The sequence below is a fragment of the Zalophus californianus genome, chromosome 3 (assembly GCF_009762305.2).
Source record: "Zalophus californianus isolate mZalCal1 chromosome 3, mZalCal1.pri.v2, whole genome shotgun sequence".
Lineage (NCBI taxonomy): Eukaryota > Metazoa > Chordata > Mammalia > Carnivora > Otariidae > Zalophus > Zalophus californianus.
The window spans coordinates 65,419,729-65,434,500 of record NC_045597.1 but is presented as its reverse complement, the minus strand read 5'-3'; the positions used below and the strand labels follow the sequence as shown (position 1 = coordinate 65,434,500).

The 14,772-nt window shown below is 40.9% G+C and overlaps 1 protein-coding gene across 9 annotated transcripts in view; it reads right to left on the bottom strand.

The window, feature by feature from the left end:
- Positions 1–632: 632 nt before the first annotated feature.
- Positions 633–14,772, bottom strand: part of SMAD9 (SMAD family member 9) — a 75,265-nt gene continuing 61,125 nt past the window's right edge. For all 9 annotated transcript variants that reach the window (XM_027589555.2, XM_027589549.2, XM_027589556.2 and 6 more), the window contains 2 exons: positions 8,766–9,022; positions 633–4,168 (listed from right to left, as the gene is read on the bottom strand). In XM_027589555.2, the coding sequence (XP_027445356.1) occupies positions 4,025–4,168; positions 8,766–9,022 (401 nt within the window). In that variant the 3' untranslated portion in view covers positions 633–4,024. The remainder of the gene's footprint in view (positions 4,169–8,765; positions 9,023–14,772) is intronic.

Genomic DNA, 14,772 nt, shown 5'->3' with positions numbered 1-14,772 from the left:
TCACAGCTTAAACGGGAGGTCTCACAATCCCCGCCTACATCTGAACCAGAATAGCCTTTCATTTGTTTATAGTTTGGAAGTCAACAAATACCTCTTTTGAATAAAGGGAGCATTTCTTAAAAAAATTAAAAAGGAAAACCTTGATCAAGTTAATGAGAAGGTTAAGCTTTCTTGAAATAGTTACATATTTTCCCCCACCATTTTAAGACTAAAAGGAAATGGAGGGAATTAAGAATTTCCTCCTGGATTTTATCTTACTTTTTCCTCACTAGTCATCTTTAGCGCTTTTCCTGATACTTAATATATATGTACAATGAACAGATGTTTACAATAATAAAATTGTTCTTTCCTGTATGTCACAATATCACTTAATATTTACCACTCTCCAGAAAAAAAGCTTCTATGCATATCCTCTCTAAAATTACCACAAAATATCTCCAAGATTTTATACTTAATGCCAGGGATACCAAGATGTTTAATTCAAAACCATTACCTAATTTCTGTATAGCATGTTAGATTTTAAAATCATCTCATTTTCAAAATAAGATGGTTTAAGATCACCTTAAAGACCCATATACAATGACCTTTCTATGATGTTTGTAGGGAAAAATGAGCCAGAACCATATAGGTACAGTACTGTTTATTATAAACAATCACATAACAGTATAAGTGTGCATTTGAAGGATAATTGAAGCCTAGATATGACCATCAAAAGCATTACTTAAATAGAAATGGTTTCTTTTCTTGTTGGTTTGTGTTACATCAATTTGAACATGTCAGGATCCCCTAGTCTTGTCATACAGTTCAACTGCTAAATCATAACAGGGGAAGACAAATTTGGAATGCACGTTATAGTTTGCTTTAGTTGTTGAATATACATACCAAATATTCAGGACACATTCAAAGTTAAGCAGGTGCTTAAAGTCTAGCAGGTAATACTTAGAAAATGCTTTTGTTGTTGCTTCTAATCCCTTAGAAGACAATGAAAAGGGGATTCTAAGTGCTAGTGCTATGTTGTTGTTCAACTTTTCCTGATTATACTGAATGTAAAAAAAAAAAAATAAGGTGAATGTGTTGAAAAGTGACATCTTTATAGTTCCAAAGCACTGGCAGATAGTAAAATATCATCTAACTAAAACAAACTCCTCACATCTCAATTTTTAAACAGGAAAAGAACAGAAAACAGGCTTGAACAACACCACAAATGTTCTGGGTCTTCAGAGCAGGCCAAAACGTTGTTCTGTATTGCACGACCCTTGTCCATGGCAACCTTAAAAATGTTTGGCATTATTGGTGCCTTTAAATGGCTTAGCATGTCCACTTTGCTAGTTATCCTATAAAGGAATGCTATTACATTTTTGGGGGATTGTCCATCTAAAGGAATGAATGCTACATGAACAAATGTGGAAGTCTCAAAGAAAATGCTACATTACAACTTTGGACAATTCCTGCCAGCAAAAATGTTAAAAGCCTGATGAGAATGTGACTAGTTACAGTGACCGAAGGGTTAACTTTTCTGAATTTCACTCCTATCCTAATGCGGACTTTTGGTGAGACAGGACCAGTGATGATGCAAATGTACCCCACTTTAATCATTTGTTTTTTAAAGGAGTAACACAGGCTCGCTGGAATATTTTGTCCAGGTTTTACCAAACCTGCATGAACATCCAGGTTTGTTAACTTTTTTTAAGTGTAATTTATAAGTGACCAGTTATGATTAATTCTGTAAAGGTATAAGGTTATCAGAAGATGAGTTTGAGCATTTGTGAAGAGATCCAGAAAGCTATGTTAGGTCTTTGGAGCAAAAACCATGTATATTTATGCTCTCACAGAGCTGTATTCATGTGAGGAAGACTCATCGTATTAATGCCGTTTCCAAGAAAAGAGAAATGGGAAAAAAAACTGGAAAACAGGGAAGGGGAGAAAACAAACAACTTTGGGGCACTGAAGAAAAGTAGAATTTCTCCAAGGAAGACTTCATCTCTTACCTGATTGCTCAGAAGAGAAGGGAAGTAAGTTTCAAAATAGAGATAATTAAGAAATCAGTTATATTTTTTCGAGCGAAAGAAAGATCGTAGGTTTGGTTTTGTTTTAAAAGTTGTGAAACATGAAGATGTCTACACAGGTTTACTAACAAGACTCTCAGCTCCAGAGTCTGGGGCTGTCTCTGGTTTACATTTGATTCCACAGTACCTAACACTGTACCGGGCCTGTACAGGGGCACAATACAGAGTTGAACCAATGAACTACGGGGTTTTCTAAACACTAAATGGACCACCTAGTTTTAACGTAGAATGTACTATTTTCTATTGCATATATGAAAGTTTCTATTAGATAACACTAGTCCTTACAAGAAGTGACAGTAGGAGCTCACTCGTATATATCTTTTTCACAGGATCATGTCTACCTTGAATACAATTTAATGAGAAGCAACTATTGTGTGCACTAATGCTAAAAAGAGTTGAGACAGAATGCATAAATGAAGAAACCTCTTGGATTACTGAAGTACCGTCTGTTACAAGCATAATTACCTTCTTAAATTATACATTTTTAAGAGGGTGTGAAATATTTTTCGAAGCAATGCAGTGTTTAGTGGGTGAGAACTATATATATATGTATATACATATATATATATATACTTATATATGAAAGTACCTAGAAATGTGGTGAATTATCCTCTCCTCTATCATCCAAGAGTAAATAAGAACAGGTTTTTAATACCGTACATATATATTTTAAATGTCCCACTCTTCAGTACCACTGTTCCCCAGAAATTATAGGGGTCACGAAATTATTATTTTACTTGGGAAGTTATTTCCAGGTATGAGGCTTCAGCTTTATAAGAGGCTACCAGCTGTGACCAGCAGATCGAGACACTAAGTTATATAACTCATAAATTTGACCCTAGCAATGTGTCCAGATTTTCCCAAAGGCTTCACCACTGTTTTAGTCATCTGTAAATAGTACGTGCCAACATGTAGGGGAAAGGAGGCAAAAGGAGTGCCCTCGCCACGAAGTCTTCCAATGGGAATATGAGAAGGTGTGATTAAACATACGATGCTTTCGTCCAGCCCGCTTACTTTACTGCTTTTTCCCCACCTACGATTTACACACACGGTCCTTTAGCTCACTATGCAGACTCGGACATCGCCAGATTGCTTGACTGGAATAACCAGGAAATCGGGCCCGATTTCCGATGTGGAGGTCTCCCTGGGTGATTCTTGGACGAAGTTCTGGTCTTATTTTGCAATTTGGGAACACAGCTTATTTCATGCTATTTTCATATGAATCTTCCCATGTATTAGACTCATTATTTTTATTTGTACAGTGGTAGATCATGAAGCAACATGACTCCCAGCTTCACAGTCTCTTTTCCAATCACAGTTTAAATCTGTTTCAAATGTACCATTAAATCAGCACAACAGTCCAGTTATAGGTATTTCAACTTGGGAAATAAAATAATTTACGTGACTTATCTTACAGAATTAATTTTACAAGCTTGATGTGTGTGTGTTTTTTTTCCTTCTTGCCAATAGCACTAAAAGTGAGACTGTTTAAATGTTACGGGTTTGACTGCTTTCTTTTGTCTGAAAGTGTCACTTTCTCTAGTGCTGCTAGTACCCTGATTTGTAAGATATAAACAGTTTTGATATTTTTCTGGTAGGCCACACAACATGCCTTATAATGACACGGCTGACTATCGCTGCCTTTTTTTTCTGCCAACATTTTTCAAATTCTATTGACGCAATTGCCTTTCATTTATTTTCTCCCACAAAAGAAGCCGCTTCTTCGTATAGCATAGGCATGAAAAATCTGCTTTTCTAATCACGTTGTACTGGCATCAGGTTGACTAGAAATTCTAGCACAAAACAACTGGTGATAAAAAATATGAATAGTATATATTATAAGTATTTACATTATGTACTTAGAAATTTCAGTTAATTGCAAATCTGAAATGCTATATAAGCCACTGCCTGCAATAGCATCTATTCTATAGAAATGTAGGTTAAGACATGACTGGCTGTTAAGACACTGAAGAAATTGGGTTATGTGGAGAGCCCATCTGAGTCAGAACTTTGTCCAACCACTGCAGTGGTCCATGAAGATGAATTTCAATCCAGCAGGGGGTGCTTGTGACATCCTGGCGATGATACTCAGCTCCCCAGCCCTGGAAAGCAAGAACAGAGCCAAGAGTGATGGGGCCAGACTTTTGGGTCAGTCTCTAGAGGTGTGAGACAGGTGTCCGTGCACAAAGAGCCCACACACCAGAGCAGCTCCTGAGACCCGGGAGAACGTGGACTCCACCTTCCTGTAAGTATAGGACAATTTTTGCATCAACCAGACACCCAAAGATGAGTCCAAATCAAAGGATTCCCTCTGAGCTCACAGCTCAATACATGGACCTCGAGTGGTCTGGTCTCTAGTCACATTGGAAACACTGGCAAATCGTTTTGTCTTCCACAAGGGAAGGAGCCTGACTTTACGTTCAATCCCTTCCTGCTGAAGACAGTGTTTTGCACAAAACAGATGCTCACTACAGACAAGTGAGTGGATCTGAAAGGTGTAAAGACAGAAGTGAGGGTGCTCTTGATTATTCAGGGTTGGCTAACAAAGCGTGTTTCTCCTCTCTCTCTTTTTGTCTCACTTTTAGCAATTTCCCATTTATTACCATTTGTGGGAGAGACAGTAAAAATAAATAAAAAATAAATTGGTCTTTTTTCTCTGTATGTTATACATCAGCGACAAGTAATTTTTAAAAAATGAAGAGACATAACACATCACTGTTATTGGGAACAGTGATTATCTGTAGTTCTTAAAAAACTGGATTTCAACACAACCATGCTGCCTGATCACACTTTACAGTCGTGACCACAAGCCTCAAGTGCATCTCTGATGCTACCTGCAATCGAATGACACTCTCCCGGTCCCTGTGCTCTCCCACTACCCCCCCACACCCCAAATGACTGCTCACTCCTGCTTCTGTTCCCTAAAATGGCTAACACCTACTCCCCAGTCTGTTTGCGAATGATAACCTTTTTAAAAAAAATACTTATTTAAATTCAATTTAGTTAACATATACTGTATTATTAGTTTCAGGGGTAAAATTTAGTGGTTCATCATCAGTTGCATATAACACCCAGTGCTCATTACATCAAGGGCCCTCCTTAATGCCCACCACCCAGTTACCTCATCCCTCCCCCCCGCCCCACCTCCCCTCCAGCAACCCTCAGTTTGTTCAGAGTTCAGCATCACTTATGGTTTGGCTTCCTCTCAATTTTCATCTTATTTTAACGAGACATGAAGCAATCAGAAGAGTTTCCACAGCACCTGCGCCAACATACTCAGCCTTTCTACTTCTCACCACAGATTAATTATCCATCTTCCAAATAAGCCAGTCCATCCAGTTGTTCATAAGGCTCTACTGCCTTCCCAAGGACATCATTCCAGCAAACCTTCCCATTGTCTCCTGCAATATTTTGTTTTCTGCTGGATCATTCCCATCAACATAGGAACATGCTGAAATATCTCCCATCTTCAAAACACTTCCCTTGGCCCTACCACTCCCACCACTTACTGCCCAAATTTTTGACCCCCTTTCTAGCAAAAACCCTCAAATGAGTTGTCCGTACTGGCTGTATGGACAATTCCTCTCCTTCCATTCTCTCTTAATTCCATTCTGATCAGCATTTAAACCCCAGCCTTCAGTGAAACTATTCCTGCTAAGATCAAAAAGGTCCTCTACATGCTAAAATTAATGATCAGTTCCCAGTCTTCCTGTTCCTTGGGCAGTACGTGATCCAGTTCGTCCCCTCTCCTCCTCAACATACTTTCTTCTTTTGGTTTAAAGAGCAACTTACTTTTACTTAGTTTTACTACAACATTGGTTACTCTTTCTCAGTTTTCTTTTCTGGTTCTTTCTCTTTCCCCCTATCTTCTAAGGTTGAAGTGTCCTAGGGCTCCGTCCTAGAAGCCCTGATCTTCTCTGTTAAACTCACACTATTGGCAATTCCATCCAGGCTCATAGATAAGTACTGTGCAAACGCTTACAATTCCTCAACTGAATCTCCAGCCCAGCCCTCTCTCATTAAATCCAGACTCGTACATCTAACTGTCTGCTCAGCATCTCCGCGTGGATGCGTGTCAAACACCACAGAGTTATTCTCACTAAAACTGAAGTCTTAATCTTCTATCTACACCTGACCCACCTGCATCTTCTCCCTCCCGGGTGGAGGCAACTTCATCTCTCTAACTCCTCCTTTCACTTACCACCCCCCCCATGGAATCCACCTGTGCAACTCAGAATCCTTCCCCTTCTTACACCTTCTATGAGGATGCTCCTCCTACTGGGCGCAAACTTCAACTCTCATCTGAATACTGCAATGGCCTCCAAGCTGGTCTCAAAGGCTTCCATCCTTGCCTGCAGAGTATCTGCAACCCACATAGCAGCTATAGTGATCCTTTAAAAATATAAGTCTGGTTATGAAATTCTCGGCTCAAATCCTTTCAGGGGCTCCCCATCTTGTTAGAGTAAAAGCTGAAATCCTTGCAGTGGATCTCATCCCCCCACCTCCACCCCCGGCTCCCTGACTCATGCTCCTGACTCCGGCACCCTGGCCTCTCCGCTCCTACAAATGCCAGGGGGTAAGCTCTTGCAGTATGGTTTGCCCTTCCTCTGTGTCTGCTGCTTTCCCTCCACATACCCTTATGACTTAACTCCCTCGTCTCCTTCAAGTCCCCACGGGGGCCCACCATACCCATCTTTTTAAAACTTGCAACCTACCCCTACGCCAGCACTCCAATTCCCCATATCCTGCCCTACGTTTCTCTTTCCATTCACATTCTTCATTAGAGCTGTTGTTTAGTCCCTGTCTCTGCCTACTGGAATATTGAGTCCATGAGGGCAGAGACCTTGAGGAATCACTGATGGATCCTAATACCTAGAATGGCACCTGGTGTGCTCCATAGTAGGCACTCAGTAATATCTTATTGACTGACCGACTGAGTCCTGGAATCAGCAAAAAATCAAAGATAAAAGATGCTTCAAAGATGATCCAGTCCATCACCTCTCAGTGGTAGCCACCAGTCTTTAGTCCTATAATTTCTCTTTTTTAAATTTAATAATGTGTTTTATTCAATTCGATCTATCTAAAATATTATCCTATCAATACATAATTGATATGAAATTACTAATGAGATATTTTACATTATTTTTATATGTACTGTCTTCCCCCCCGCCCCGGTTTTGTTGAGATATAATTGATATATACTGTGTACGTTTTAGGTGTACACGTAATGACTGGATATACACAAGATGATCACAATGCATTTAGTTAACATCCATCCCCTCACATACTTACACATTTTTTTCCCCATGATGAGAACTTTTAAATTTCTTTTAAACTGATTGTCTGTTGTGATATTTGCAATGTTACTGTTTTCTGTGAATTGTATAGCTTTATGAAATAGCTCTAGCTGATCTTAGGATAATCAGATGTCCATGCAAGCTTATGTGAGTGAAATAATTACCTCTGACGTACTGGCATTTCATCCTAATTTAAAAACATGGACCTGGAAAAAATAACTATGAGTCAGATGATTTTTCTTTAACGGCAATTTAATGCCCTCTGCTGGCTCCAAAGCATCAGAACATTTGGAAAGATTTCCAGGTATTTGCTAATAGCTTTACAATATAAAAATGCTTTTAAAGCTTAGCAGTAAGTTTGCTTTGTCATCATGAAAGAAATGGTTTCAAAAAGCCATTTTTAATTGGAAACTATATTCTTGATGTTATTTTTAAAATATTTACTAAAATTATAAATACAATAAAAATTAGAGTATAGAAAAATAGGACAATTCTTTCTCATGGTAATCTTAAAGAATTAATAAATTTTACTTTGAAAAAAACCTGGAACAAGCCATACTGATTTCTTGGATGGATATGCGGCAGTGTGAAAACGGTCACACAGACCCCAGAGTTTGATAAACAAGCTCAGATTTTGAATTGTCAGAATTATTTGCAAGTGCTTTGCAAGAGATGGAACCGCCAAAGCCTTCAGCGTGCAAATCCAGTTGGTTTTCCTTCCCACTAACTTCCTCAGTTCTCCGAAACCTTCACATCAACGTTAGTAAGATCTAATTCGAGAAATTCAATAAATATTCATAAAAGGAACATCTACTACTCGCTCAGAGTTAATCATACCCAACATAATATTTCTATCCCAAGTTATTTATGCCTTAATAACAGCACTTAATGACACTAATGTACACCACCACTGTCTATTCTGTAGCTTATTTATAAATATGATCTCCTCTGTTGGCCTGTATGCTAAGAGTAAGGGCAATGTTGTATTCAATGCAGATACATTCAACAACATTTATCGAGAGACAGCAGTGCTCAGGAATTTGAGAGATGAAAAAAAATAAAACCCTCTGTGGCATCAAATCCTATAAAATTATCATTGTCACTTCATCTGCATGAAAAAAAAACCAGATTACTACCTTAACTTGTTCTTCCTTCAAAAGTAAAACGCTTAAGAATTTCCTTGTAACTGCTAAACAAGAGAGTTGATACTCCTAGAGGAGCTCTTCTTGGAAACAACGGAGCCAAGTTCCAAGAGAAACCCCCCGAAAACAACAACAACAAAAAGCCGGTTGCCTACTTGAACTGGAGGAATAGCTGCCACAGCACCCAAGGAATGCTCTGGGGGTTGTTTTATTTTGTTTTTCACCTTCCAGCTTACTCTCTGAAAGCAAGCACGCCTCACCTTAACAAAGCTCATGCGGATAGTGCACATCTTAGTCAACTCATATACGACTTCAAATCCGTGGTGAACCGACTGAGCCAGCAGCTGAGCAAAGAGCTGGTTGTTGAAGATCTTGAGACTGCAGCCGCTAGGGATCTTGCAGACGGTGGCCGGGTGGAAGCCGTGCTGATAGTTGCAGTTCCGGCTCTGTACAAAAATGCTGCTGTCGCTCACACACTCGGCGTACACCTCACCCCCGACGTAGTATAAATGCACACCTACGAGGTAAACACAGCGTCGCTCAAGCACCAGCGGCGTGTTTAGTTTAGGATTCCCTTCTCATTGCCACCTCAAGGTCTGTGACTATCTACTGTGAAATTAATTTCTATCCCAATTTGTTTATGCCTTTATAACTTTATAATTATGAATTTTGAATTAATTTTAATATCACCAGCCATAGTAAGAAGTGTGATCGAAATGCCCACTTGTTCTGATGATACTCTGTGGTTTTTTTTTTCCATGAGTCCATTTAAAAGTGGATTGCACCCCATGTTTACAATGATTGCCGAGCCTCTCGTGTACTGCTCCTTCTGTCACTCTCGATCTCATGCTTATTCACTCCAAAAGTAAGTGCTCATCATATTAGAGGCAAAATAAATACATAATGCAGAAAACATCACAGAGTCCTTCGGGTCCATGTATCAACAATAAAATAGAAATTGGGCACAGATAGTATCGTGGAAATGTCACTGACGTGCATACACTAAACCCACTTCAGAGGAAACAATAAATGAAGTTTACACTTTATTCCAACAACAGTTACGAACCCATTTGTCTTAATAAATACCTCAAAGAGATCTATTTCATTTTAGAACTTGTCACCTGCTATTATAGATCACAGAAATAATGCCTGTATTTTACTTAGGAACAACGAAATTCTTGCCACCTTTTCAGATAAAAAGACTCACCATCAAAATGTCGCTTATTTTAACTTTACCTCACATTTTTGGACTTAAGAAGCAAAACACCATCCTGAGATTGGTGCTGTGCACACTAATTTTCATTCCAGGTTAAACCTGAGCTGACTCTCTCCCTCCAAGTGTCTGGGTTTAAGACTTAACATACATTTATAGCCTTAAGGGACTGGGGTTAGATAAAACAAAGATGTTCTAGTCTAGTGAACATTAAATCTCAGCACAGGTTTCCTCCAGCCTTTCAGCAGAAACCAAATTCTCCAGCATTAGGGGTCAACGTGATTGTAAATACAATCGCCATGCGGTCACAAGGGGTTCATAGAAAGGATCCAGAATACACGTAGACAGATAGATTTTGGGTCCCCTCAAACTGAAAATACCCATTTTTAAATAATAGAATTTATAGACCTCTGGGGGCTTCTGCATAGCCTTGCATTTAGGAAACCTCACTGAGAGCGCCAGCTGCTGGCTGCCCCTGTCAGGTTCTCAGGAGCACCCGAGGCGATGGTGCATTAGCTGTGACTGCCTCCCAGCGTATTTATTGTTTCCGTTTCCCATCTCCTTTCCCTTAATAGAATTTTAGAAAAGAATGGTTTTCAGCGTTGCGTATTCCAGCCACGTCACTGGAGACTGGTCAGGAGTCACAGAGTTGAAGCACAGCACTGGATGCTCAGTCCAGGCGGGATGCTCCTCACCGACTGGGACATGGCTACCCGGCTGCACTGACCCATTGGAGGGGAGGCTGGGGCAAATACAAGCAGACTTCCTTTCCCAGTCCCCGTGAGCTCCCCGGGTGAGGGGGCGGGGAAGGCCTGCCCCTGCGGTGGTTATGGTTGTTCAAAAAGTGGGTGAGCCGGGGTGGAAAGAGCCAGAGAATGAGATGGCCCAGTGTTCAGGATGTATTTGAATTAAAGGACCTTCAAATTTATAATCCTCCCAGAACCTAATTTGAATCGATAGGATTTTTGTTATCTGACTCTGGTCAATAATTATTAGGGGATGATTTTCACTCCTGTGAAAGTATTATCCGCAACCACAGACAGAATAAGGAAAGCAGAGAAGAGCCTGGGCAGACAGGCAGGAGTTTAGTGTCCTGAGCAAACAGAGGGGGCAGAGCCAATGGGATGAGCACATGGAGGCCTAAGTCGGCTCTGAAGGGCAGGACAAGGGTAGAATTCAACCCCATTGTGAAGGAGGCTGCTTTGGCTAGAGACAGTGGCATCTAAATAAAAGTCAAGGGTGCCTGGGTGGCTCACTTGGTTAAGCGACTGCCTTCAGCTCAGGTCATGATCCTGGAGTCCCAAGATCGAGTCTCGTGTTGGGCTCCCTGATCAGCAGGTAGTCTGCTCCTCCCCCTGACCCTACCCCCTCTTATGCTCTCTCTCTCAAATAAATAAATAAAGTCTTAAAATTAAAAAGTCAAATAGGCAGATGATTTTATTTGCACCCACTTGATAAGCCAAAACAGTGGCTTTAAACGATTTGTATTTTAGATTCAAAATCTCCATAGAGAACAGTGAACAATAGGATAATGCCCTTCCTGAGATGCCAAAGAGGACCCGGGCAGCGTGGTCCTCAGGCAAACTCTTCCAACATCTCTTGGGCTGCATCCCTCTCTACCCAGGCTTCCCATTTGTGTGTGACTGCCGCCCGCGTTCTATAAGATGAGGGAGTGTGGAGTCCTGTGTTGTGGTTACTTAGGGCCAGAGCCACTGTGGTTCTGATTTGGGTCTGCTAAGTCAGACTGCAAGTGTGTTCCCTTTGGGTCCTCTTCCATAGTCTTGAATGACAGAGAAATTACAGGAAAGACTGGGAGGAAGGTGGGTTGCTTCGGCTGGTGAGACGGTTCTGAGGTAACAGAAGAAAGAGAAAGTCAGAGTCCCAGAGTGGAAGGAATGCTGACTGGGAGGAAGGGACAAATACCAGCAAAGACCGTAAGTCTCATTACCCCATCACCCCGCTCAGACTCTGGTGCCTCATCATTCCCCTTAGAATAATCCCAAACTTCCTGGCACAAACTCAACACCTTATCATGAGTTTGTAATCGATCTCCCCCTTGCCTTTGTTGCCCTGTGTTCTGCACACCATTTTAAAAACCTGGCTGAATATCAGGATCATTCAGAGCTTTAAGAAAGTGCCCATTTCTGGGTGTAATAATGGTACTTTTATTTAGAAATCCCTTATATAAATATATAAATACTCAAATCTATGAAGAAAGGATATGAAATCTGAGATTTACTTTAAAATACTCTCACAAAAATACTGTGGAGAGATAGAGGCTAAGAATGCACAGAATGTGAATCATTACTGAAGCTGGAGAGGGTGATATGAATATTCATTACACGATTCTGTCCACTTCTGTATATGTTTGACATTTTCCAAAATAAAAAATGTTTTAATGTATGATGAGAAAAGTAATAATATAAAAGCGCAGATTTCCAGATCCATGCCAGGGCTTTGGTTCAGAGGACAGGCCCTTGGTAGAACGATGCCCGCTGTTGTGCACTGCACAACTCCAAGGTGTCCCTCATAGCCTTCCAGGATTTCTGTCATCATTATAAAGCTTCTCCAGAAGATGGCAGTAACTTCTCTAGAGAAAGAGACTCTCCGTAATTCATACAAAGCCATCGCTAGGCTGGAGGCAAGGTCAGTCCCCCAAATCTGAACCTGAAAACTTTAAGTCTCTTTGGACAATATGATGAGCGAACAGGTTGGGGCCCAGCTGAACTCCATGGAGTGGCCCACCTCAGTACTCACACTCAGCCGCTCTGCTGGGCTGGGCTGCACGGAGGGGCTTCTCAGCACCGCTGCAGCTATCCTGGCCTGCCCTGACAGGCCACGGCCCACCCCCGCCCATCCTCACATGAGCAAGAAAGCCCATGAGAGACGACTGAGAAAATACAGAGATGCAGAGATTAAAACTCAGCCACAAAGTCACAGCCCAGAAATAATCAAAGCTAACATTTGTTATAGAACCTTTCAATTTTCTCTTTCGTGTGTGTTTTTAAACCTTTCACCCTTCCCCCACTAAACAGTTTAATTTTACTGTACTAGCTTCAAAAGGGAATCCTTTTAAAGTAAAAATTCAGATCTGTAAACTCTTGTGACCTGGTCCTACCCCCTCCTCTTCTACAACTTCCCCAATTCCTTACCCATTGTATTCCACTCACCCTGGCTTCCCTGCTCTTCTTACAAGGTATGTACCAGGCAGGCTTCAGGGCCTTTGCACCTGCTGCTCCCTCTGCTTCGAAAGCTCCCCCTCCATGTGGCTATTTCCCTCTTTCCCTTTCTGCTTAAATGTCACCTTGTCAGGAAAGCCTTCCCTGGCTATCCCATTCTACTTTAGAACAAGCTCTCCTCAATCTCTTCCTCTCCTGTGTTTTCCTCTAGACGAATCCTTAGACATATATAACATTTTTCCTTCTCTATCTTTCCTTAGTTATATGTAACCCATGAAAGCCAGATTTTTGTTTTTGTTTTTGTTTTGTTTCTTTGTTTCCAAGGAAACATCCCTAATGTTTCATCCCTAATGGTGGGACAGTCTGGCTAAGAATAGATGCTCAACAAAGATTTGTGAGATGAATGCCTAGCTCCAAAATCTAAGTGTCTTGATTAATTAACTCCAAAGAACAAGTTAACTTATTCACTGATCTAGGAGGCATTTTGCTACAAACTTATTCAGGAAGCCATGCTGCTCAGAACCAAATAATCCAAGGGAGCACCCTAGAAACAGTCCCCTGACCTCCTAAGAGACTGATAGTTCTTCCTTTATAAATATTCTAAGCCGATTTTTTCCCCATGCTCTATGGCATGGCTTATAGCTCCTCTAACTTTTTTTCTCAGTAAAGCACTTCCAAAACTGCTTTCTGAGAATAGGGACTTGGCAGTGGGGACCACAAGAGGGCGGAGTGCCCTTCCATCCAGTGAGCACTTAGGTGGACGTCCTGGTTTTCGTAAGAAGCCGTCAGTCCTAGCTCTTGTTCCTATGGTTTCTTAACTCGGGGATTAGCTCTCAGCCAGTAACACGCAGAACCTCAGCTCCCATGTCCGCATCAGCAGAACCTTCAACGAGCTACTTGCAGAAAGATTCGCAGAAGGCATTCAACACTCCTTTCACGTTTGAACCCTATCTTTGGACCAAGTGGCAGCAGAAGTCTCATACACAGACCAACCTGGAAAGCCCCTCAGCACACAGGCCCACAATATGATGTTTTAATGTTCTGCCTTTAGATTTCACCTGAAGATTCTTATAAAAATCATTTGAAAGTAAAACTGTAGGAACTGAGAAATTTATTTAAGAATTCAGTCAAAGGGAAAGTATTATTTCCTTTAAAGAACGGCTACGTTTCCTCCTTTGGGATAAAAATTACATTACAGTTGTGTTTCCGCTTTTTGCCCTCCCCGTCAGGAAACCGAGAGCACAATTTTAATCACAACCACAATGCTAACCTTTAGTTGTGTTCTCCTTCCCTGCTGCCCCCAGCCCCCAGTTTCTGATTTTCTATTTTTCATTTATCATTTCACTGCCAAGGTTTCCCATAAGCCACCTCAAAGCCATTACGGAAAAATATAGGCTATAAATAAACAAATATCACCACTAGAACATCAATGAATAAATCCAACCTGTTTCTAATCAATGGCTTATAGGTTTTCTACAACAGGAGGCATTTAGGAGGTATGTTAGGAAGAATATTAGAATGTATCACCAAGTACAATAATGAATCTCCCCTGGAAATCTAAAAGAAAAGATTTGTGTCTACCTTCCCGAGGTGGTCTGAGGGCTGGATGGAGAGAGAAAAGATAAAATGACTCTAAAGGCCCTGTATAACTTGATTCCACGGTAGTCTGACATAATAGTGGACAACCAGGTATCGAACACTACCAGCTACTCTAATATAAAGAAGATGATTTAAAGATACACAATGAGACCTCACACTCAGCTGGGATTTGCTACCATTGATCACACCGATGAGACAGACTTCAAAGCTTCATTGGCCAGACCTCAGGGAGGCCTGTGTCCATCTGGCTTCCTAACAAGCCTGACCACGGGAGAA